The sequence below is a fragment of the Martes martes genome (assembly GCF_963455335.1).
Source record: "Martes martes genome assembly, chromosome: 6".
Lineage (NCBI taxonomy): Eukaryota > Metazoa > Chordata > Mammalia > Carnivora > Mustelidae > Martes > Martes martes.
The window spans coordinates 45,454,460-45,479,052 of record NC_137893.1 but is presented as its reverse complement, the minus strand read 5'-3'; the positions used below and the strand labels follow the sequence as shown (position 1 = coordinate 45,479,052).

At 39.1% G+C, this 24,593-nt stretch overlaps 1 protein-coding gene across 1 annotated transcript in view; it reads right to left on the bottom strand.

The window, feature by feature from the left end:
- Positions 1-11,351: 11,351 nt before the first annotated feature.
- CEP162 (centrosomal protein 162) overlaps positions 11,352-24,593 on the bottom strand; it is a 111,532-nt gene continuing 98,290 nt past the window's right edge. The window contains exons 26-27 of the mRNA XM_080806495.1: positions 22,830-22,964; positions 11,352-13,082 (exon numbers count right to left, since the gene is read on the bottom strand). Of these exons, the coding sequence (XP_080662621.1) occupies positions 12,873-13,082; positions 22,830-22,964 (345 nt within the window). The 3' untranslated portion in view covers positions 11,352-12,872. The remainder of the gene's footprint in view (positions 13,083-22,829; positions 22,965-24,593) is intronic.

Here is a 24,593-nt window from a genome sequence, read left to right as displayed (position 1 = left end):
CCGATGTGGGGCTCGATCCCAGGACCCTGAGATCATGACCTGAGCCGAAGGCAGAGGCTTTAACCCACTGAGCCACCCAGGCGCCCCGCATACCATCATTTTTATTAACTGAATGTTGAGAACTATAAAGGGTCTGAGATTGAACCCCTCCTGCAAGCTATTGAGTTAGCCTGGCTCGGATTTGTGGAAACTAGCAAAAGACATGAGATTCCCAGTTCAGAGACAAAGAACTTCACAACAGCACAGTGGGCAGCATGGGCTTCACGTTCATGTTGGTTCCTGAATTTATTTCCTGTTGCTACTATAGCCACGTGCCAAAAACTTAGCTTATTCTCTTGTAGTTCTAGAGCAGAGAAGTCCAAAATCAGTGTCAGTGGGCTAAATCAGGGTCATCAGGGCTGTGTTCCACCTGAAGGCTTTAGGGAAAAATCCGCTTCCTTGCCTTTTCCAGCTTTCAGAGGCTGCTCCCACTTTGGCTTATGGCCTTGTATCACTGCCTCTTCCACTTCTGATTTACACCTCTGTCTCTGACCATCCTGCCTCTCTCCTATAAGGACCCTTATGATTGCATCGGATTACCCATGATAATCTCCTATCCTGAGAATCTTAATCATATCTGCAAAATCCGTTTTGTCATGTGAGGTACAAGGATTAGGACATGGACCTATTTGGGGGACCATTAGCCTACCGCAGTCTTCTATTTGGCCCCAAACATTCATGTGCATCTCACATGCAAAATACATTCCCTTCATCCTGGTGCCTCCTGAGTCATCCACTCAGAGTCCAACATATAGTCTAAATCTTATTAGCTCAAAAGTCCCAATCTCATCATCTTTTTAAAAAAGATTTATTTTTATGTATTTGTCTAAGAGAGAAAGAGAGCACAAATGGGAGGAACAGAGCAAGAGGGAGAGAGAATCTCAAGCAGATTCTGTGCTGAGCATGCACAGAGCCCAAGGAAGAATTCAAACTCATGATCCTGAGATCATGACTTGCACTGAAACCAAGAGGCGGATGGTTAACCCACTCTACCACCCAGGTGTCCCCCCAATCTCGTCATCTTAATCATCTAAGTCAGGTACAGGTGAGACCAAGGTGTGATCCATCTTGAAGAAAAATTATCCGTGGGCCTGTAAAGCTAGAGAATAAATGATTTATTCCCAAAATGCAATGGTGAGACAAGCCCACCGTACCAGTTATAGACATTACTGTTGGAAAAGGGAGAAACTGGAAGGAAAAGGAGGAGTCACCAATCCCAAGCAATTTTGAAATTCAACTGGGCTGACTCCATTCGGTTGCAAGTCCTGGAAATCATCCTCTGTGGCTCATGGCTTCGCCCTTTGGGCCTGCAACTCTGTCCTTGCAATTATCCTTACTTCTTCTTCTTCTTTTTTTTTCCTTTTTCTTAATAAATTTTATTTTGATAATTGTAAAAAGAAAAATCAGGACCAAAACTAAAGGCAAATTGAAGCGTTCAACTATATACTCCTTATATAATAGAGATTTGTAATTTCCAGGCCCTCTGGGGGATGGGAGGCCCAAAGGGCAAAGGGGAAGGCACCAATGCCATCACACAATTCAGTCACTCAATCAGAAGAGACGTTGGTAAGAAAGATCAGTGGGCCTCTGGACGTGAAGAATGGGAGAGAAGAGCAATAGTTTTGTCACCCAAAACTCAGTCCATCTTGAGGTTAACATCGATATAACGGACGAACTTTAGGGAGGAAAAAAAAAAAGAAATTATTCTCTAGGAAGATGGTGCCTAGCATGAGGAAGAAGACATAACCAGTGAGTAAGGGGTAGCCAAAAAACTCTACTGTCTGTACCCTGACATGTTGGAGCGTGGGGCATAGTAGAAGATGGAGCAGAGGAAGATGAAGAGCCCAGTGGAGCCAACACTCAGCACTGATGGCCACCACCAGTGGTAATCCTCCCCAGACAACTGGAAGTAGGTGAGCGCAATGGAGATGCACGCCCCCACGCTCAGCAGAATGGCGAAGACAAAGAAGAGGAGGCCATACAGAGCATACTGTTCCCAACCCCAGACTGTGGCAAAGATGTAGTAGAGCTCCACAGAGAAGGCACGGGTCACTGTGGAAAGTGGGTCTGGTCCACTCCCTGCCCTGGAGTGCTTAGCTCCCTAGGGCTCTTCTACTCATGACTCGCTGTGTTCGTTTCAAGGACATCTGCCCTCATCGGTTGAGAGCAAGCATCCTTCCTTTTTCTTGAATGTATTTATCATTGAATAGTTTATCCACCTGTTTCCTGCATGCAGAATTCTGGGGGGTCTGACAGCCTTCTTTCATCTTGTCTTCTCTCTGTCCCTTAAAGCCCAGGTTGGCAGTGTTTCAGCAGGTGTCATCTTCTCAACCCACTGTGAGCCTCTTCAAAATGTCCCATGTATCCGTTCCATCAGACAGGAGGCGCAGATTGCACCACAGAATCATTCCCTCTTGAGGCAAGAACATGACCTTTTGTAACTCCAAGCTGTTCAAGGGCAGGTGGCTTTTGCTTTGACCAAGGGCCATTCTCTAGAGAAGGGAGCACAAGTGAGCCAACACCCCTAGCAGCTGGGAATGACACATAGCCTCGTAAAGGAATCAATCTGCGGGGGACACTACCAGCAACCTTATAAACAGTAACAGATGACCTCTTTTGGGCACTAAGCAGCCTCTGTGCTAACTTAATTTTTGTAATGCTCCTATGAGAATGCTCAACACAGAGGCTTAAATTTTTGATCCTGTTAAATATAAGTTAAATCAGGTTACTTCTCTGCTCAAAAACCTGCAATGGCTTCTGTTTCAAAACTCAGCAAAGAAGCTAGAGTTGCAATGACCTCAACGCTTTCCATCCCCATCCCCCAGCTGATCTGATCTCATCCACTCTTCTTCCCCTGACTCACCCTGCTCCAGCCACAGTGGTCTCCCTTGAAGACATTAGACGTCCATCTGTAAGTGGGGGAGCTATTGCCCTAGCCATTCTATCTGGAACATTCTCCCTCTACATATCCACTTGGCCCACTCCCTTATCTCTTGAAAGTTTCTCCTCCAGTGCCCCCTGTTTTGGGTCAAATTGTAACCCCTCCAGACCTGCCAAAATCACATGTCGAAGTCCTAATCCCCCAAACCTGAGAATGTGACCTTATTGGGAAACAGGGTTGTTGCAGATGTAATTCGTTAAGATGAGGTCATGAGGGTGGGCCCCCAGCCAATATGACTTGTGTCCTTATAAAAACGGAATGTTCAGACAAAGAGACACGCATAGGAGGAAGATAACGTGAAGAGAAATTGGGAGAATGGAAGCCAAGGAGAGAGGCCTGGAGCAGATCACCCCTCACAGCCTTCAGAAGGAAGCAAGCCGGGGTGCCTGGGTGGCTCAGTGGGTTAAAGCCTCTGCCTTCGGCTCAGGTCATGATCCCTGGGATTGAGCCCCACATTGGGCTCTCTGTTCCATGGAGAGCCGGCTTCCTCCTCTCTCTCTCTCCCTGCCCCTCTGCCTACTTGTGATCTCTGTCTGTCAAAATAAATAAATAAAATCTTTAAAAAAAAAAAAAAAAAAGAAGGAAGCAAGCCCACTGCCACCCGATCTCAGACTTCCAGCCTCAGGCCCGAGAGACGACGAATCTCTGGTGTTGAAGTCACCCGCTTGTAGAACTTTGTTGGTGTCCTAGCAAAGAGCCCCCTCCTCAGCGTTCTGAATGAGGCTGGCACAGGCCATCTTTCTAGACCGGGCACCGCATTCCCCTTGTTCCTGTCTACCCCCCCCATCTCCCTGATCACACTCTGTTTTTCCTTCTCTACAGTATATACAATTTACATGGTTATCATGTCTGTGGTTCCCTCTGTGATCTTCCTGCTACAACATGGGCTCCGCAAGGGTAAACCAGTGCCTGAAACATGGTAGACAGTCCATAAAAATTGGCCGGAGGGAGGGGGGGACTGTTCAGTAGATCTGCTTTACAGGCAGAAGAACAAAGGCTCTGGGCTATCCCGTATATTGTTCTGATGCAGAGCTGCTGAACAGGGGACCAAACTGGGTTCTAAGAAATTGAGGACCTGTGGAAGGCTTGAATGGTCCCCTTCCTGTTGGTTACTTTTTATCTGTTCTTTTTTTTCTGTTTCTAACTTTTGACCTTTTTATGCATTCTTTTTAACCTTCGATTTGTTTTCAATTTCAGTTTTGCTTTGTTTCAGGCAAATGGATGAAATCTGTAAATCTATCTTTTAACTTGCTCATTTCTTCCATCTAACCGTGTTGTGATTGCGGATGATGTTTGATTACTAGCATCTTATTTTGTGATTTCTATTTCCTTTGCTCTGCTTTTCTCCTCTCTTGCTTTATCTCACGCAGCTGTGGTCAAGAGCATGGGGTCTAGAAGTAATCTTTTTGGGGTTGGTTCCATTACTTGCTAATTAGCACGTAATTGTGCAGTTGTAACCAGGGTACCTAACCCATTTGAGACTGTTTCCTCATATACAAAAAGGGATAACATCCACCTAAAACTTTGTGAGCTTAAAGTGATAGAACATGGAAAGCACTTAAAATAGCGATTGACCTATTCTACATGTTCCGTTGTGACTCATTTGCTTTTATTCTCTCTCTCTCTTTTTAAAATTTAATTCCAGTGTAGTTGTTTTTACTCTCTTTTTAAATAAGTATTTTATTTATTCATTCATTCATTTGTATATTTATTTAAAGTATTTTAGAGATTATTCTTGGATTTTAATGAATATACTTGATACTGAAAGTTAAAGTTTGTTGTTCAAGCACTTACTGAATTAAATTTATGGATCAAGATGCGGGGCTCCATCCCAGGACCCTGGGAGCATGACCTGAGCCGAAGGCAGACACTTAATGACTGAGCCACCCAGGCGCCCCTGTTTGGCTCTTCAAAAAAAAAATTGATCTGTTTTTTCTCATGAAGTCCTGATTGCTTCATTACATTTATTATTTTATACATATATATATGTGTACATACATATGTACACATATATATGTATACACACACATATATATGTATACATATATATGTATACGTGTGTGTGTGTGTGTGTGTGTGTGTGTATGTAAAAAATTTTTTTTAATGATTCAGCCATACTCATTTTATACTCTCTTTTAGGTTGTTTCATAACTTCAGGCTTGGGAATACTAATCACCCTGGGGTTTTTTTGGATTTGCTACTTCTTGCTGCCAATTGTTTCCAGCTGTTCTTTGGGGTGTGTGTGTGTGTGTGTGTGTGTGCGCGCGCGCACAGTTGCATGAGATTCCTTTCAGTGAGTATTATTTTTTCCTATGATTAATTGTCCCACACACCCTGGTTTTATAAAAATTCTCCTAGAGAACAAGTTTATGTTTGTGTTCCTTATCCTTAAGCCCTAAGTGATTTGATCAATGTAGAATTATGTTATTTTTGAATTTTTGCTTGGGGATTTTTGCCTCTTAAATGGAGTATGAATTTGGATCCCACCTCCACCTGAAGCATAGATTGGAGTTCAGATGTTTTCAGAGAAACTTTGTTGTTCTTAGACACCCTGGTAGAACCGGTTTCTTCATCCCTTTCCTCTGTCAGTGTATGGAATTCCTTGTCTTTCAGTGAGGGTCTCATAAAGCAGGAAGGGTTCTCTATATCTTGTATGAAACCCTTTTTTCTGAACGGATATTTTAACCCATTTCATGATGTACATTAAACCCTGTCCCCCAGGGTGCTGTGGCATTAGCTCACAAACTTACCATTCTGACTTGAAATTTCCTATTTATTTGTGTCATCTGAAAACTTCTCCTATCTTTGGTAAAATCTCTTTTCATGTCTTTGGCACATTGTCTTAAATGGGGATGTTTGTTTCTTTATTGACTTTTGAGAGTTCTTATGAATATAAATCCTTTATCAGATATATGATCTGCAAATAGTTTCTCTCAGCCTATAGCATGTCTTTTTCATTTGCTTGATAGTGTCTTAGAAGAGCACAAGTTCCTTATTACGATACAGTCCAATTTATCAATTCTTTTAAATACAGGTCATAGTTTTGGCATTGTGTCAAAGAAATCGTCACCAAATTTAAGGTCATAAATATTTAATCTTATTTCCTATAAGTTTTATAGTTTGAAATTTCATATTAAGGTCTATGATCCATTTTGAGTTCATCTTTGTGTATGTTGTGAGGTATGAATCTAAGTTCAACTTTTATTTTTGTATTTTGTATTAAGATATCTAATTATTTCAGCACTATTTGTTGAAAAGAACCTTTCTTACTGAGTTACCTTTGCACCTTTATTAAAAATCAGTTGTCCGTGTATATGTGTTGGCTTATTTCTGGATAGTCTGTTCTGTTGCATTGTTCTATTTGCCTATTTTATGCTAAATCATACTTCTTGATTACTGTAGCTTTATAATTAGTGTTGAAATTAGATAGTTTAAGTTCTCCAACTTTGTTCTTCTTCCTTGAAGTTGTTGTAGCTATTTGGGTCCTTTGAATTTCTATATGAATTTTGGACTCAGTTTTTGGAATTTCCTTTCTTATATCCCGTTCTGCCAAAATTCACCCATTCCTTAAGATACACCCTCAAAACCACATTTTCCAAAAAAAGCTTTCCAGATCCCAGATGAAAGGAATTTCTTTTTCTTCCATGCTCCACTCACACTTCATAATTCTTATCACTTTTATTCATATTTGGCTATGTGTACTTATCTGAAATTTCCTGCCATCTAGTAAACCCCACCAGGTCAGGAATCTTGATTTGTTCCCTCTCCCCGGTGAAAAAGCTAGCTTTAGACTTTGCAGGAGTGAACCCCGCATTAAGAGAGATCTGCAGAAGACATCTAGCTCATCTCCTGCATATTGTTAAGGAGTTCAACAGATTAGAATTTTTTTTTTTAATTGTATCTCTAAGTTCTCTCAGGCTTCATTATTCCTATTGCCCGTACTGCACTTTCAAAGAACAATGGGATATTGCTCGAGTGTTGAAACACATTCTAGTTGACTTGTGATAATTATGCAGCTGTGTCTTAGTCTATAGTTCACAGGCTCCCTCATCATTGAACTTCTGAGTGAATGTCATATCTTTAGGGATATCAATGATATCTTTGGTTCCTAGGTCAGCAGTGCCTTGACTCAGACCTACGCTATTTCCACTGGTCCCTTCTGGCTCTCCTCTAGCCTTCCACTGCAGGGAACTTACCCTCTGAAAGCCCATTATTCTCAGGAAGAATTTTTCTAGGTATATAATCATCTCCTTCTTATGGGGGAAATTAAGCCCAGTGATCTGGCAGTATGGGGATATATTTAGTCTGATTTTGTAGAGTCTAAACTGTTCCATACTTATTAGGAACAAATACAACGAGGAAACTGTTTTTGCACCTAAGAAATTAGCAGCATAATTATATGAGTAGGGAAATCAGCTTTCTCATCACACTCAGGCATTACATTGCTGTGATCCTCACCTTGGAAAATAGTTTCTCCTGTGAGCAATATGAGGATCAAATTCACACTTATGAATGGCTTTTTGGTTTTTCTCCCTTTGTCTTTCCATATTCATGACACCTGGTGAGATTATGTAAATCCTGTTTATTTGTGGCACAGCGCTAATGTTGCTTAAAGCATCATGTGTTTAAAAGGCTAGTAGACAATTTGTTAGAAGATAGAAATCCCCTTCATTTTTTTCCCTAAAATAGAATCTTTGCTTGTAGTTAAAGAAAATTCACATTAAAATCTGAAATACAGTGATATAAAGTTAAAAAAAACACAATCAACTATTAGATTCCATAAACACTAGAACAATCATTTACTTCTCAGCCTATTTCTGTGGCAGCTTTGCCATGATTCCTTCTTTATCAAAGTTCTTGAGTCATTGGTATCACTTTCATCATGGAACTGATTCCTCCAGGAGATCCTGAGAAAATAAAGACATGGTCAGGGAGGTGTGTATGTGAGTGTATGTGTGTGTATACAGTGAGAAATACCACCAGGCATCAGATGCCAAATATATGTTCAGTTTAGAGAAGAATATGGTCATAAAAACCTGGTGTAGTGAGCAAAGGATGTGGTGGGGGGCAGGATGGTCAAATGGAAAGGAGGACATAAGCGAAGGTGTTAGCACATGTGGCATGGTTAGATTAGGAGATGGGTTTGAATGAGAAGAGTGTGGTAGGCAGAATCATGCTCTCTGCTAACCATCTCCCCGCAAGGTAGCCACCTGGTGGGCGTACATGTCCTGTACATGCCAAAAGGGACTTTGCAGATATTATTAGGGATACTGAAATGGAGATGGGAAGAGCAGCCTGGATTGTCCAGGTGGGACCAATCTAATCGTAAGGGTCCTTAAAAGCTGAGAATGTATCCCAGCTGAGTTTTGAGTCAGTGGTAGGGAAGAACGCTCAGAGAGATGCAAGGTTCTATGAGGATGAAGGGAGGGGGGCAAAGCTAAGGAATAGAAGTGGAAAAGGAGAAGGAAAGGCTGGAAAAAGCAAGGAAACTTTCCTCCCTCCGAGAGTCTCCAGAAGGAACGCAGCCCTGCTGATACCTTGATTTTAGCTCAGTGAGGACTGCGTTGGACCTCCGATCTACAGAACGGTAAGATGATAAATCTGCTGTCTTAAGCCATTAAGTTTGTGGTAATTTGTTACCGCAGGAACAGGAGACTGGCATAGGTGTATGTGTGAGAGAGTAGTCTGGGATGGAGTGTGGAGAGGAAGGCTGGGTCAGAGTGAGGAGGGCCTTGGAGGCTTAGGGTAGGGATTCTCACATTTGCATCTAAAAAACAACTGGCTGAAGTGGAAGCTGGTATGCATGAGGGAGAGTTTTAGGAAGAACTATCTGGCATTGCTCTTCTGCAGGCTATTTGGAGTAAGGAGAGCACCGGGGCAAAGGCGTCAATTAAACCTCTACGAGAAAATTAAGGAGTAAAATGGTGACCGGGTCCGTGGTGATAGATATGGGAATGGAAGAAGACAGGGAAATAGAAACATTGTTTTGAAGAAACTGGCTACAGGATGGATGACCGCATGTTGAGGAGAGCTCTTCAGGGCGGACTAAACGTTCGTGTCCCCTCAGAATGCGTATGTTGAAACCCAGCCCCTCGGTGTGCCGGGACTAGGAGGGCGGGCCTTTGGGAGGTAATTGGGGTTAGGTGAGTGGTAAAGGCGGTGCCATCATGAATGAGATTAGCGCGCCTATAAGAAGTCCCGCGAGAGCGTGCTGCTCTGCTTTCCACCTTGTGAGGATCCAAGCGGACCGATCGCTTCAGGTCAGGAAGCAGACCGTCTCGTGCCCACCTTGATCTTGGACTCCCCAGTCTCCAGAACGGTGAGAAATGAGCGTTCGTTGTTTAAGCCGCCCAATCTTTGGTAATTTAACGCACCCCAAACTGACATTTGAGAATGCTTAAAGTTTAGAACTGTCTGGGCGAAACGCTGAAACACAGGGGATTGGGCAGCTGGTTTCAAACATGCTGACTGCTTTGAGGACAATGGGTAATTCCAGCAGGAACTGGGAATGGGGGGGAGGCGGCACTCAGGAGAGAGAAAAGGTGGAGACGCAGGCCCAGTGTGTATTCTGTTATCATGTCGGGAGTGGTGGAGTGTAGGTCTAGGCTCCGAACCTTAGAGGGAAGAGAGGGTTGGATTTGTAGATGGAGGTCAAGGGACAAAAGAAGGCAATTAATGTACTGATACGATGTATGAGGGACTGTGCTGCTCTGAAGGGTCTGATCCCAAACCGGGAATGAGCACCTGGTGGGCGTTTAATGAGGGCTCCTTGCAGGTGACCATAATAATGAGCTGAACCGGTAAGACCTGGGCATGCAAATGTGTGGTTATTTACACTTACTGCCAGCAGCTGGGGTGAGTTAAAACCACCCACCCCATCACCAAACATGTCTCTTTCTACTATTTTCTGTCCCCTGCATCAGGATTTTCTAATTGTCATATCAGTACCCTGAGGTGGGGACCACTGGCAGGCCACCATTAAGGGTTCAAGCGCAGGGAAGGCTTAATGGGAGTAGCTCCACTGGGTCAGGCTCCTGCTATGTTCTTGCCTCTCTGCTTTTGTGCTCCAGGGATGCTTACCTGGTACAATTACCCTATTTTTTTTTTTTTTTTTTTGGTCCGCTTCTCTTGTTCCTGAATTTACTAATAATTCATTTTGTTCTGATGAAACTTAATGCTTCCCTTCCTCCTAGAGAGTAGTTTCCCCTCTGATACCACTCTTCAAACATTTAACAATCCTACAAAGTGAGTGTGGGTGGGAAATGTTTCCTTCTATTTGTATTATTTATGTGGTTATGATTGAAGCTTTCAGCAAACCTGGAGACAAATGGACCTACTATGGTTTAGACTAGAGGGGCATAAATAGGCTAATTAGGGCTGGACAAGTGTTGAGAAAGAATCCATGTGCTTTTTAGACTTTTCTACAGAAACTGGAAAGGAAGGCTCTAATTCATGGGTCTGAATACCAAAATAAAATTAGTCACTTGGGAAGTTTGGAAAATTTTCAAACTTCACTCTTCTCACCATTCATTGCTAAGGAGCTATTCAAAGCAGGATAGCGTGAATAGCTAGATAACTGTAAAGTGTCTGTCTTATTCTAAGATTATGTCTGTTACATCATGTGCCTGTGGATCTGACCTAATTAGAGTCCTTAGTAGTATGGGTGGGAAAAAGAAGTGTTTCACCATCTTGGCATTTAGTCACAAATCTAGGATATTTGTAATACAGAATGGGATCCTAATACCGAAGCCTGTAATTCGCAAGTTTGGTGGGTTGATGTGGTTATGGCTCAAAGTAACAGATCGAATCAGAAATCTCTCTGCACAAAAGCAGTGGTGTCAGCAGCAAGTGCTATACCCTGATAAGGTTCTTGCCCTTGGATGCAGGTGCCTTATGACATTGTGAGGGGGATGGGATTGGTAGGAAGGGACTGATAATTTTTGGAACTTCATTAAAGCCTTCCTATTCAAGGAATGCCTGGGTGGCTCAGTCAGTTAAGCATCTGCCTTCAGCTCAGGTCATGATCTCACGGTCCTGGGATGGAGGTCTGTGTCAGGGTCTGTGCTTAGTGGGGTGTCTGCTTCTCCCTCCCCCTCTGACCATCCCCCCAGCTCTCAAATTAATGAAGTCTTTAAAAAAAGGCTTCCTATTCAAGATAGCCTAAGTGCTGTCCATCTTCTGTGTTCTCATCCTAGACCCTGAGGACAATGACTAAGGAATGGAGTATGGTTCCTGAGGTTTATAGTTGTAACTAATAATTCTGATAGTACTTAGGGATCTTTACTCTGTAAACAGCATTGAACACCTGGTATGTGCACCGCTTATTCTGAAAGAATACAGAATCCTCATCAAAATAGGATGTATTTTTTTTGACATTAATAAAATATTTGATGTTTGTATCAACCACCAAATATTTGGTGTTTCAGAATCAACCACGTTTGTGTTTGTAATGAATGGCTAATGGACAGTCAAAAGGGAGGGATGGATGTAGCAATAAATTAATAGGTTTGCAGATAAAAAATACACAAAAGTATACTCAATTTAATAACCAAAATAGTTTATGTTATAACTTAAAATTCTTTCACATAAAAAATAGCTCCTTTTAATTAATGCTTTTTCCACCCTCTTAAAGAAAAGGACATAAAAAATGTTGAATATTAAGACATTAATTGAATTCCTTATACTTAATTTCCACATTTCACGTTTGCTATCCATAATTTCACCAAGATCTATTCCACCTGTCTTTTACAGTCTTTCACCCTTTATTATTTCAGAATTGCACTTATTGGCATATGGTCATGAGCACTTGGAATGTGGCTAGTGCAAACTGAATTGTGCTATAAATGTAAAACACCAGATTTTGGAGACTAAGTAGAAAAAAATGCAGAACTCGTATTATATTGCCATTTTAGATATATTAGATAATATAAATTAACCAAATTAATTTAATTTGCCTCTTATCTTTTTAAATCGGCTATAAGAAAACTGAAAATTACACGTGCCTCATATTATACTCCTACAGGACAGCACAAGGCTAGAACACTTAAAAACAAGGTGGCTACAGCTTGAACTTGGCAATATTTTATACACAATCTGTTTTTGGAAATGGGGATTGTAAAAAAATAACAATCTGGCTACTTTTATGCATGCTTTTCATTTTTCTAATGAACATATATTACTTTTTAAGTAAAGATGTTATATTCCGTTTATAATCTAAAACTTATAAAAAAGGACTGGTATTTAAGACACAGAAGCACAGAAGATTAAAACAATGAAGAAATCAAATTCCCCTATTACATGTGAACTATATTTTGCACCTTGTATCAGATGCAAATGTGAGGCACTCAGAGGTAGAAGTGGCAGTCCGGGAGAACATGGAGCATTCACTGTTTGCTGTAAAAAGTTCTAATTCTTGTCAGTTACTACAGAAGCTCTGCTACTCAGGGGACTATCGCTGTGACTGTCCAAACCTCCTGCTCACATTCTTCTCTAAGTTTCCAGGAGAAAGAGGAGCTGTTTCTCCGGCATCGACGATTCAGAATACACACTTAGTAAAAAATGGCAGAATATGAGCAATTTTTTTCTTTCCACGTCTAGACTATAAGTTAAGACCTTTTACAACTAATATCACTCGTTCTAATCATCTGACACAAAGGGACTTGCCCACAGATTACTTAACATGTGCCTGGTTAATGATTTTCAGTAAAATACAGCATTTATGTTTTTCCTTACTGATTTAGGGCAATTTAATGTGAAATGTTGCTTTTGCATTGTTTCCTTCCTGGCCACACACTGGAACACTTGTTTTCAAAAGCCACCTTCTGTTAGCGGCACAGTCCCATTCAGCCTCTATCTTCAGGCCTTTCCAGGAGGTCCTGGGAAATGCCAGCTTCTAGTAATACTCTGGTGCACTCACTTCATCCGCAAAAGCCACAGGCACAACCACCCCCTGCCGGTGCAGCTCTCGAAGAACATCTAATATAGAGTCTAATTCTGTGCGAAACTTGTCCAATTCCCGATTCTTCAACTGGGCAAGTCTTTTCCATTTCTCAATTTCTTTGTGTTGCTCAGTTTCTACTACTTGGTGTGTTTGCTGTATTATCTGAGGAGAAAAAAAAATTCACATTATGGTCACAGTTCACAGTGGGGTGATGATTTAACCATCTCAAAGAGCTTGAGTGGCACAATGCTGACTGTGGTGGAGGGGAGGGAGCTGGAGTGGGGAGCCTTACCTAATGGGCTCCATTGTGTCAATGAACAGCCTGGTGGGTGAAGAGGGTAAGAAGGGGGAATTGTAGTTCTGATAGGGAGTTAGGAAGCTTTAGTCTTTTGTTCTTTTTCCCTCTCACTCAAAACCTTAAAAAGTAGCATTTTTAAAGCATCAAAAATTTCTAATACCTTGGTATGGATCCAAACCCCCCCTCCTCTCCCACAATATTCTTCCTCTTAAGAACAGACTTGAGGGGCAATCAAAGTAGTTCTAATTTTTCTAATATACAACACATGTCATTAACATACATTATAGCAGAAGAAATGATAAAAGTACACACACTGTACATATGTTAACTCATCTAATCCTGCTAATACACGAGGAGGTGAATTCTATATATTTATCCCCATTCAGCAGGAGGGAAATGGGGGCACAGATTAAGTAAGAAATAATTTGCCCTAGATTCACAAACAACTGGTTTGAGGCAGAGTCAGCACCCTGGCCTCAGAGTCCCTGCTCTTAACTACCACCCTAGATCATCCTGCTCATGTGGATGAATTTTTTCAACTGTGAAATGAGGGTACCCTGTCCAGTAACTTCTAATACAGTTCTTATCATTTCAAAAGCTCTTACCCTGAGGGAAACATTAGTCACAAGTATTACCACAAAAAGTTGGACATATAAAAACAACTAGATAGGGCAACAAAGCAGTGTTTCTGACTATTAAATATGTTGGACCTCTGCAGTAGAATTTTTATAAATCTCTGGTTATAGGATAATTTCATAATTCTAAAATCAAAGCATTGGAGAAATACTGTGTAAATACTTAAGGGAAACACAAAATGCTGTATGAATTTCCAATTCTAAGTTTTAAACATACTTTGAAAATTCTAGACATCTATTGAAATTTGGCATTTAACCACTTTTTTCCAGTTATATTGCTATAACTGACAAATAACATTGTGTAAGTTGAAGGTGCACAACACATACACTGTGATACATGCATATGCTGTGCAAAGGTTACCACGATAAAGTTAACATCCATCATGCAGTTTTAAAATTTTTTCCTTGTGATGAAAACTTAAGATTTACTTTCTTAGTAACTTTCAAATATACAATAGACCTATAGACCAATGGAACAGTTAAGAGCCAAGAAATAAATCCATGCCTTTATTATGTTAAGGTATTCCTTTTTTACCCAATTTGTTGATTTTTAAAAAAAAAATCATGAATAGATACTGAATTTTGTCAAAGGCTCTTTCTGCATATCTATTTAAATGCTCATAGGATTTGTATTTTTGTTCATTAATGTGATGCATCACATTTATTGACTTGCGTATGTTGAACCATCCTTATCTCCCAGGGATGACTCCCACTTAATCATAGTGTATGGGCATTTAATGTGCTGTGGAATCTGGTTTGTTAATATTTTGGAAAAATTTTGCATCTTTATCAGGGATGCTGGCCTGTAGTTTTTCTTGTAGTGTCCTTATCTGGCTTTCTTCTCAGGGTAATGCTGGCTTTGTGAAAATGAGCTTGGGAGTGTCTACTCCTTTTCTACTTATTGGAAGAGTTTGAGAAGGATTGGCATTAATTCTTTGAAAGTGTGGTAGAGGGATGCCTGTGTGGCTCAGTCTGTTGGGCATCTGCCTTCAGCTCAGGTCATGATCTCAGGGTCCTAGGATCAAGTCCTAGCGGGACACTGGGGGACTGTGGTTTTGGTGGTGCCTCTAAAAAGTCATCATCAGGATGCTGGGTGGCTCAGTTGGTTAAGCATCTACTTTTAGCTCAGGTCATGATCCCATGATCAAGTCATGCATTGGGCTCCTTGCTCAGTGGGGAGCCTGTTTCTCCCTCTGCCCCTCCCTCATGCTTGTGCCCTCTCTCTAAAACAAAACAAAAAAAAGAAATAAAAATTGTGGTACAGTAAAGTCACCTGGTTGGTCCTGGGCTTCTCATTATGGATTCTGTCTCATTAGTAATGGGTCCATTCCTATTTTCTATTTCTTAGTGATTCAGTCTTGGTAGGCTGTATGTTTCTAGCAATTTATTGGCTTCTTCTAGGTTGTCCAGTTTGTTGGCATACAGTTGCACACAGGAATTTCCTACGATCCTTTGCATTTCTCTGGTATCAGCTGTAATGTCTCCTCTTCCATTTATAATTTTAAGTCCTTGTTTGTCAATTTTATCTTTTCAAAGGATCAACTCCTAGAGTTTTGTTAATCTTTTCTGTTGTCTTCCTATACTTCATTTATTTTTGTTCTAATCCTTCTTTCCTTCTGCTAACTTTGGGCTTATTTTGTTCTTTTTCTAGTTCCTTATGCTGGTAAGTACGGTTGTTTGAGACCTTTTTCTTGATGTAGGCATTTAACACTATAATCTTCCTTCTTAGAACTGCTTTTGCTGCTACCCATAAATCTCGGTATGCTGTGTTTCCAATCATCTCAAGATATTTTTTTGATTTCACTTATAGTATCTTATTTGATCTGCTGGTTAAGGTATGTTGTTGAACTTCTATGTATTTAATTTTCCAGTTTTTAATATTGATTTCTAGATTCCTATCATTGTGGTCAGAAAAAATACTTGCTATGATTTCAGTCTTAAATTTGTTAAGACTTATTTTATCACCTGCTATATTAGGTATCCTAGAAAATTTTGTGTGCCTGCGAAGAATGTGTATTTTGCTGTTGTTGGAGGGATTGTACTGTGTATGTCCATTTTGTCTATAGCACTGTTTAAAACCCAGTTTCCTTATTGATTGTTTGGATGATCTATCCACTGATAAGAGTGATGTACTAAAGTATCCTATCTGGATGCCTGGGTGGCTCAGTGGGTTAAGCCTCTGCCTTCGGCTCAGGTCATGATCTCAGGATCCTGGGATCGAGTCCCGCATCAGGCTCTCTACTCAGCAGGGAGCCTGTTTCCTCTCTCTCTCTGCCTGCCTCTCTGCCTACTTGTGATCTCTCTCTCTCTCTCTCTGTCAAATAAATAAATAAAATCTTAAAAAAAAAAGTCTCCTGTCATTGTATTGCTGGTTTATTTCTTTTAGTTATTGTTAGTGGTTGTCATATATATTTCGGTGCTCTGATGTTGGATGCATAAATATTTACAACTGATAATATCTTGATGGACTGACCCTTTTATCATTATATGATTATATAATTACCTCTGTCTCTTTTGGAGATTTTTTAGCTTATCTATTTTATGTGATATAACTATAGCTACTTCTGATTTCTGTTGGTTACCATTTGACTGAGATACTTTTTCTATCCCTTCACTCATCAGTCTATGCTGTTTTTAAAGCCAGTGTTTTTTTAGGTGGCATATTATTTGGACTATATTTCATCCATTTGGCAATCCTGTAGTTTGAATGGAGAATTTAATCCATTTATGTTTAAAGGAACTACTGATAGATAAGGAATTACTATTGCCATTTTGTTCCCTTCTGTTTTCTAGATCCTATGTTCCTTGCTTCTTACATCTTGCAGTCATCTTTTGTGATGTGATGACTTTTTGTAGTTGTATACTTTGACTCCTTTATCATAATCTTTTCTGTAATTTGTACAGGTTTTTACTTTGTGGTTACAATGAAGCTTATGGAAAATGTGATTTACTTTTAACAACCTATTTTAAGTTAACTTTGATAGTATACATAAACTTTACATTTTCATTCTGACCCCCCCCAACTTCACATTACTGATGTTAAAATTAACGTTTTTATATTTTGTATCCAATAAATTAGTGTAGTTGCAGTAATTTTTTAGTATGTCTTGTTCTTTCACGTACAGTAAAAACTGTTTTAACCTAGAGTTGTAAATGAATTAGGAAGCACCATTACAATTTTAGTCAATCTATTTATTTACCACTGAGTTTTTAACACCATTCATATGTTTTTATGATGTTAATCGGTTTCATTTTATTTCCACCTGACAAATTCCATTTAGCATTTATTTTAAGGCAGTCTAGTGGTAATGAACTTAATTAGCTTTTTATGTTTATTGTATTTTATATGACATAATGATTGACATTTGCATATGCTGTGAAAAGGTCCTACATAGTTACCAAATGTGTTTTCCTAGTAAGAACTTTTGAGATCTACTCTTTAACAGCTTTCAGATATACAATTTATTGTATTAACTATTGTTACCACACTGTACATTATACCCCTATAACTTGTTTATTTTACAACAGTTTTTACCTTTTCTCCCTACACACATCTTGCCTACCTCCCATGCTCTGCCTCCAAAAACAACCTATCTATTCTATTTATCTATGCATATAGCATTTAAGAATTTTTAAGACTGACTTTTAAAATTTTCAAATAGTTTATTGTGTAGAGGAATGCAACAGATTTCTATATATTGGTTTTGTATTTTGCAACTTTACTGATTCATTTTAGTTTTAACAGTTTTTTTTTTAAAGTCTTTAGGGTTTCTTATATATATCTTATGTCATTTGCAAAGAGTTTTACTTCTTCCTTTCCAATTAGGGGACACTTTATTTCTTGACTAATGCATCCTTGTCTTGTTTGTGATTTTTTTTTTTTTTAAATTTTGTTTGTTTATTTGACAGAATAAGATCATAAGTAGGCAGAGAGGTAGGCAGAGAGAGAGAGGAAACAGGCTCCCTGCTGAGTAGATGGGGGACTGGATCCCAGGGCCCTGAGATCAAGACCTGAGCCCAAGGTAGAGGCTTAATCCACTGAACCACCCAGGTGCTCCTTGTTTGTGATCTTAAAGGAAAAGCTTTCAGCTTTTCACCAATGAGTGTGGATTTTATTATGTCAAGGTACATTCCCTCTATATTTTGTTTGTTGAGTTTCTATCAGGAAAAGATGTCGAATTTTGTTAAATGCTTTTTTTTTTTTTTGGCATTTATGGAGATCATAAATGATTTTTACTCTTCATTTTGTTAATGAGGTATATCATACTGATTTGTGGATGGGAAACCATCCTTGTATCTCTGGAATAAATACAACTTGATGGTGTATGATCCTCTTATAACATTGCTGAATTTGACTTAATAACTTGTTCATGATTTTTACATCTATGTACATGAGGGACATTGACCAGTGTTTTCTTGCATGGTTTTGGTACCAGGGTAATGCTGGCCCTGCAAAAATAAGTTTGAAGAGTTCCCTCCTCTTCTAATGTTTGCAAATGTTTGAAAAGCACTGGTACTGATTCTTCATTACATATTTTTAGAATTCACCAGCAAAGCCCTCTGGTCCTGGACTTTGTCAGGATGTTTTTGATTACTAATTCAATCTCCTTACTAGTAATCAGTCTTTTTCGATCTTCTATTCCTTCATGATGCCTTTTGGTAGATTTTATGTTCCTAGAAATTTATCCATTTCTCCTAGGTTGTCCAATTTGTTATACAATTATTCATACCAGTCTCATGATCCTTTGTATTTCTGTGGTATCAGCTGTAATGTCTCCTCTTTCATTTTGATTTCATTTATTTTAGTTTTCTCTCTTTTCTTGCTTAGTCTTGCTAATTTTATCTTTACAAAGAACCAGCTCTTAGTCTCTTTGATCTTTTTAGTCTTTATTCCTGCTCTGATCTTTGTTATTTCCTTAATTTTTCCATCTTTGGGCTTCATTTATTCTCTAGTTCCTCGAGGTGTAAAGCTGTCTATTTGAAATCTTGTTTCTTGACACAGGCACTTAATGCTGTGAACTTCCCTCTTAAAACTATTTTGGTGCATCCCCTAAGTTTGGTATACTGTGTTTCCATTTTCAACTGTCTCAAAATATTTTTATATTTCTCTGTCGATTTGTTCTTCGACCTATTGGTTGCTTAATTTGGTTTCATTACACACATTTGTGAATATTGGCCTGATACTTCAGTCTTCAATTTATTAAGACTTGTTTCATGGCCAGTATATGATCCATCCTGGAAAATGTTCCATGTGTGTTTAAAAATGTGTATTATTTCTTTTGGATGGAATGTTCTGTGTATGTTAATTCCATCTTACCTAATGTGTTGTTTCAGCCAATGTTTCCTTAAAGTTTTCTGTCTGGATGATCTATTGATGTCTGAGGAGACATATCAAAAAAAAAAAAAAATTGCCAAGACTGATTCCAAGAGTTTACTATTTGTTTTTTGTAGTTTTATGGTTTCAGGTCTTACATTTAGGTCTTAATCCATGTAGAGGTTTTTTGTTTGTTTTGTATATGGTGTAAGATAGTGGTCTAATTTCATTCTTTTGCATGCAGCCATTCAGTTTTTCTAGCACCATTTATTGAAGAGACAGTCTTATCTTCATTGTGTATTCTTGACTCCTTTATCATAGATTAATCGACCATATAAGTGTGGGTTTATTTCTGGGCTTTCTATTCTGTTCATTGATTTATATGTTTTTGTGCCAGTCCTATACTGTTTTCATTACTGTAGCTTTGTAGTACAGTTGGAAAACTGGGAGTGTGATACCTCCAGCTTTGGCTACTTGGGGTCCTTTGTGATTCCATATAAACTTGAGGCATATTTATTCTAGTTCTATGAAAAATGCTACTTTTGGTATTTTGATAGGGATTGCACCGAACCTGCAGACTGCTTTGGGTACTATGAACATCTGAACAATATTCTTCCAGTTCATGAGTATGGTGTATCTTTCCATTTATTGTGTCACCTTCAATTTCCTTCAACTAGGTCTTAGAATTATCAGAGTACAGGTCTGTTAACTCTTAGGTTAAATTTACTCCTACATATTTTATTCTTTTTGATGCAGTTATAAAGTGATTGTCTTGATTTCTTTTTGCTAATTTTTAGTATACAGAAATACAACAGATGTCTGTATGCTGCGACTTTACTGAATTAATTTATTCTGATTTTTGGTGGAGTCTTTAGGGTTTTCAATATATAGTATCATGCTATCTGTAAATAGCAACAGTTGTACTTCCTTATCAATTTGTATGCTTTTTTTTTTTAAAGATTTTATTTATTTATTTCATAGACAGAGATCACAAATAGGCAGATAGAGAGGGGGAAGCAGGCTCCCTGCCGAGCAGAGAGCCCGATGTGGGGCTCGATCCCAGGACCCTGAGATCATGACCTGAGCCGAAAGCAGAGGCTTTAACCAACTGAGCCACCCAGGTGCCCCTGCTTTTTATTTCTTGTCTGATTATTGTGCCTATGAATTCCAGTACTATCTTGAGTAAAAGCAGTGAGAGTGGACATCCTTGTACCAGATCATGAAAAAGCTTTGTTTTTCACCACAGAGCAGTATCATGTTAGTTATGCGTTTGTTGTATATAGCCTTTATTATGTTCTGTTCCCTCTGTAGCCAGTGTGTTGAGAATTTTTGTCACGAATTTATGTTGAGCTTTGTCAAATGCTTTTTTGACTGATATCTGCTGAGATCATATGATTTTTATCTTTTACTTTGTTAATGTGTTATATCATGTTGAAGATGCTCAACCATCCTTGCATCCCTGGAATAAATCCCCCCATATTGTGGTGAATGATTCTTTTAATGTAGTTTTGAATTCAGTTTGCTAATATTTTGTTAAGGATTTTTGCATCTATGTTGATTAGGGACAGAGTCTGATTTCTTCTTTTTTGTAGTGTCTTTGTTGTTGGTATCAGGGTAATAGAGGCTTTCTAAGAATGACTTTGAAAATATTCCCTCCTCTTCAATTTTTTTCATATAGTTTGAAAAGGATTGGAATGAATTCTTTACAGGTGTATTTTTCCAACATTTGAAGCCATCTGGTCCTAGACTTTTCTTTACTGGGAATTTTTCAGTTACCAATTCAATTTTGTTACTGGTAATTAGTCTTTTCAGATTTTCTATTTCTTCCTGATTCAGTCTTGGGAGACTATGTTTATAGAAATCCATTTCTTCTAGTTTGTTCAATTTGTTGGCATAGAACTTTTTAGTAATCTTTTATAAAGCTTTGTATTTCTGTGGTACTGGTTTAATTCCCCCTCTTTCATTTTTGAGTGTATTTATTGAAGTCCTCTCTTATTTTCTTGATGAGTCTGTCTCTACAAGCTTATCAGTTAATGTTTATAATTCAAAGAACCAGCTCTTAGAGACCAAAAAAATAGAAAAGATGAACGAAACTATTTCATTTATTTTTTTCTTGACCTTTATTACTTCCTTCCTTCTCCTATCTTTGAGCTTTGTTCTTTTTAGTTTCTTTAGGTGTGATAGATTAAGTTTTTTTTTGTTTTGTTTTGTTTTGTTTTTTTAAGATTTTGTTTGAGAGCGAGTGAGCACAAGTGGGTGGGGGGAGGGACAGAGGGAGAGGGAGAAACAGACGCCCCACTGAGCATGGAGCCCAACATGGGGCTCAATCCTAGGACCCTGAGATCATGACCTGAGATAAAGGCAGGCACTTAACTGACTAAGCCACCTAGGTGCCCTGAAATATTTTTTTCTGTTTTGAAAGATTTCATTTATTTGTCAGAGAGAGAGAGAGAAAGCACAGAGACAAGCAGGGGAAGCGGCAGGCTCCCCACCGAACAGGGAGCCTGATGTGGGGCTCCATCCCAGGACCCTGGGATCATGACTTGAGCCGAAAACAGACACTTAACTGTGTGAGCCACCCAGGTGCCCCTATTTCTTGTTTGTTGAGGTAGGCCTGTAGAGCTATGAAAAATTTCCCTCACAGAACTGCTTTTGTTGTGTCCAAAGGATTTTGGAATGTTGTGTTATGTGTCTCAAGGAGTTTTAAAATTTTCTCTATGAATTTTTCCTTGACCTATTATTTAGTAGCATCTTGGTTAGCCTCCATGTATTTGTGTTCTTTTTTTTTTCTTTTGTAATTGATTTGTAGTTTCATACCATTTTGGTTGGAAAAAATGCTTGCTTTGATTTCAATCTTATTAATATTCTGAAACTTATTTTGTGGTCTAATGTGATCTATACTAAAGCTCATTCATTTTTAGTTTCTATTATCTGTAGTTGAGTAATTGTGATATTACTGTGCCGGGCATATATTTTAAATGATTTATCTTTTAATATAATTCTACTTCTTACAAACATCTATGAAATGAATATGGACTATGGATTTCAAAGACTCATTCTTTTTAGGCAGCCATCAGTAATTAAGAAGAACATGAGGGGCACCTGGGTGGCTCAGTTGGTTAAGCATCCGACTCTTGGTTTGGGCTCAGGTTGTGATCTCTGGGTCATGAGAGCAAACCATGCATCAGGCTTCATGTTCGGCTTGGGACCTGCTTGAGATTCTTTCCCCTCTTCCCTGTTCCTCCCCCTGCTTGTGTTCTGTCTCTAAAATAAATAAAATCTTAGAGAAACAACTTGTGTCATTTTTTTTTTTTTTTAAGATTTTATTTAATTTGACAGAGATCACAGGTAGGCAGAGAGGCAGGCAGAGGGAGAGGAAGGGAAGCAGGCTCACCGCTGAGCAGAGAGCCCGATGCAGAACTCGATCCCAGGACCCCAGGATCATGACCCGAGCTGAAGGCAAAGGCCTTAACCCACTGAGCCACCCAGGCGCCCCTGAAATTTAAAGTTTTATATGCTCTCAAAAGCTGTATTTTTATTCTTAATACACAATGAAACACTTCGGGAAGTAAGTGTTGCTAGCGATAGCAAAACTATAGCAAACTGGAGGTACTTAAAAGTGAAGAGCTATACGAGTGTGTAAATATAATTTACTACTTTACCTGTTGAAGTTCCTGCTCTCTTTGTTGATGTCTCATTTCCATCTGTTTAATTTTCTTTTCTAAGCCCATGAAATGTTTCATCTCTGGTGTATGGTTTTCTCTGGCTTCTCTCAGTTCTTCCAGGAGTTTTGTAATCTAAAATTGAGGTATGAAATAAATGAAAAATTGTCAAGAAAAAAAGCTTTTACCAGGTAGTTTTAAGAATATTTACTACATTTTCTTTGTATAAAATTTATCTAGAGAAGAGGCTTCTTCTTAGTAAGAAAAATACCTTGAGTTGTTAGAATAATAGTTTTAATTCTGGCTCAGCCTAGCTCTGAAGTGACCTCATAATCCAAAAGGTTCCAGATGACTGGACCACCTCCTCCCATGTATGCCAGGCTGATTACAGCATTCATAATGAAGGTGGGCACTGTCTTTGGTATATTCAGCTTTGCTAACAAAGTATCAATGTATTTAACAGGTTGATTACTTTTAGGATTAAGTAATACATTTCAAGCACCCTACACAGTATAATACCCAACACAGAGAAAGAGTTCAACCTCTTTCTGAGATAACATACTGAATTCTTTGTCCTGTCGTTATCTTAGGTCCTGAGAATACAGACGTGAAAGATACAGTCCATCCTCATAGAGGTTACAGTCTAGTGTGGTACCTCTCTTTTCATACCATGGTTCACAGAGAAAAAGGTCATATTTTCATGGTGCCAATGAGTAAAACAGAGGGGTCTGAAAGATCTTTTTTTTTTTTTTTTTTTTTAAAGATTTTATTTATTTATTTGACAGAGAGAGATCACAAGTAGACAGAGAGGCAGGCAGAGAGAGAGAGAGGAAAGCAGGCTCCCTGCCGAGCAGAGAGCCCAACGCGGGACTCGATCCCAGGACCCTGAGATCATGACCTGAGCAGAAGGCAGCAGCTTAACCCACTGAGCCACCCAGGCGCCCTGAAAGATCTTTATTTTGGGCTTGGTGAAACAAATGTATTTTCTTTATACCACATAATTATGATAATTTACTGCTAGTATCAAAAAACAAAATAAGGGCGCCTGGGTGGCTCAGTTGGTGTAAGTGACTGCCTTCGGCTCAGGTCATGATCCTGGAGTCCCGGGATCGAGTCCCACATCAGGCTCTCAGCTCTGCGGGGAGTCTGCTTCTCCCTCTGAACTTCTCCCCTCTCATGCTCTCTCTCTCTCTCTCTCTCTCTCTTTCTTTCTCTCAAATAAATAAAATCTTAAAGGCAAAATAATAAGCAAGTGGAAAAGGCTAAAAGTAAAAATTCAATCGTTTCCTATGTAAACACTCAGTACCTAATAACACTGATAACGCTATTAAAAAAAAAAAATCCAAAACACCCCCAACCCCATACAATTATGTGAAAATACAAGCCAATGAAATCAGAAGCAAATCTAAATATTTAAAAATGTGGAACATCCCTGATATCACCGGTGACCAAAAAAATTTTCACACTTTAATTGGGATGATTGGCACTGTCATATCTGTTAAATATCACTTCAGAGTTTGTAATGAGACAACATTTTCATGATCTGCAGGGAACCCATTCCTGGTATTATGCTAAGTGAACTAAGTCAGAGAAAGACAAATACCATATGATCTCACTTATATGTAAAATCTTAAAAAAAAAAAACAAAACAACCCAAACTCCTAGAAAAAGAGATCAGATTTGTAGTTATCAGAGGTGGACAGGAAAGGGTGGGAGAAAGGGGAATTGGATGAAGTGATCAAAAAGGAACAAACTTCCAGTTAT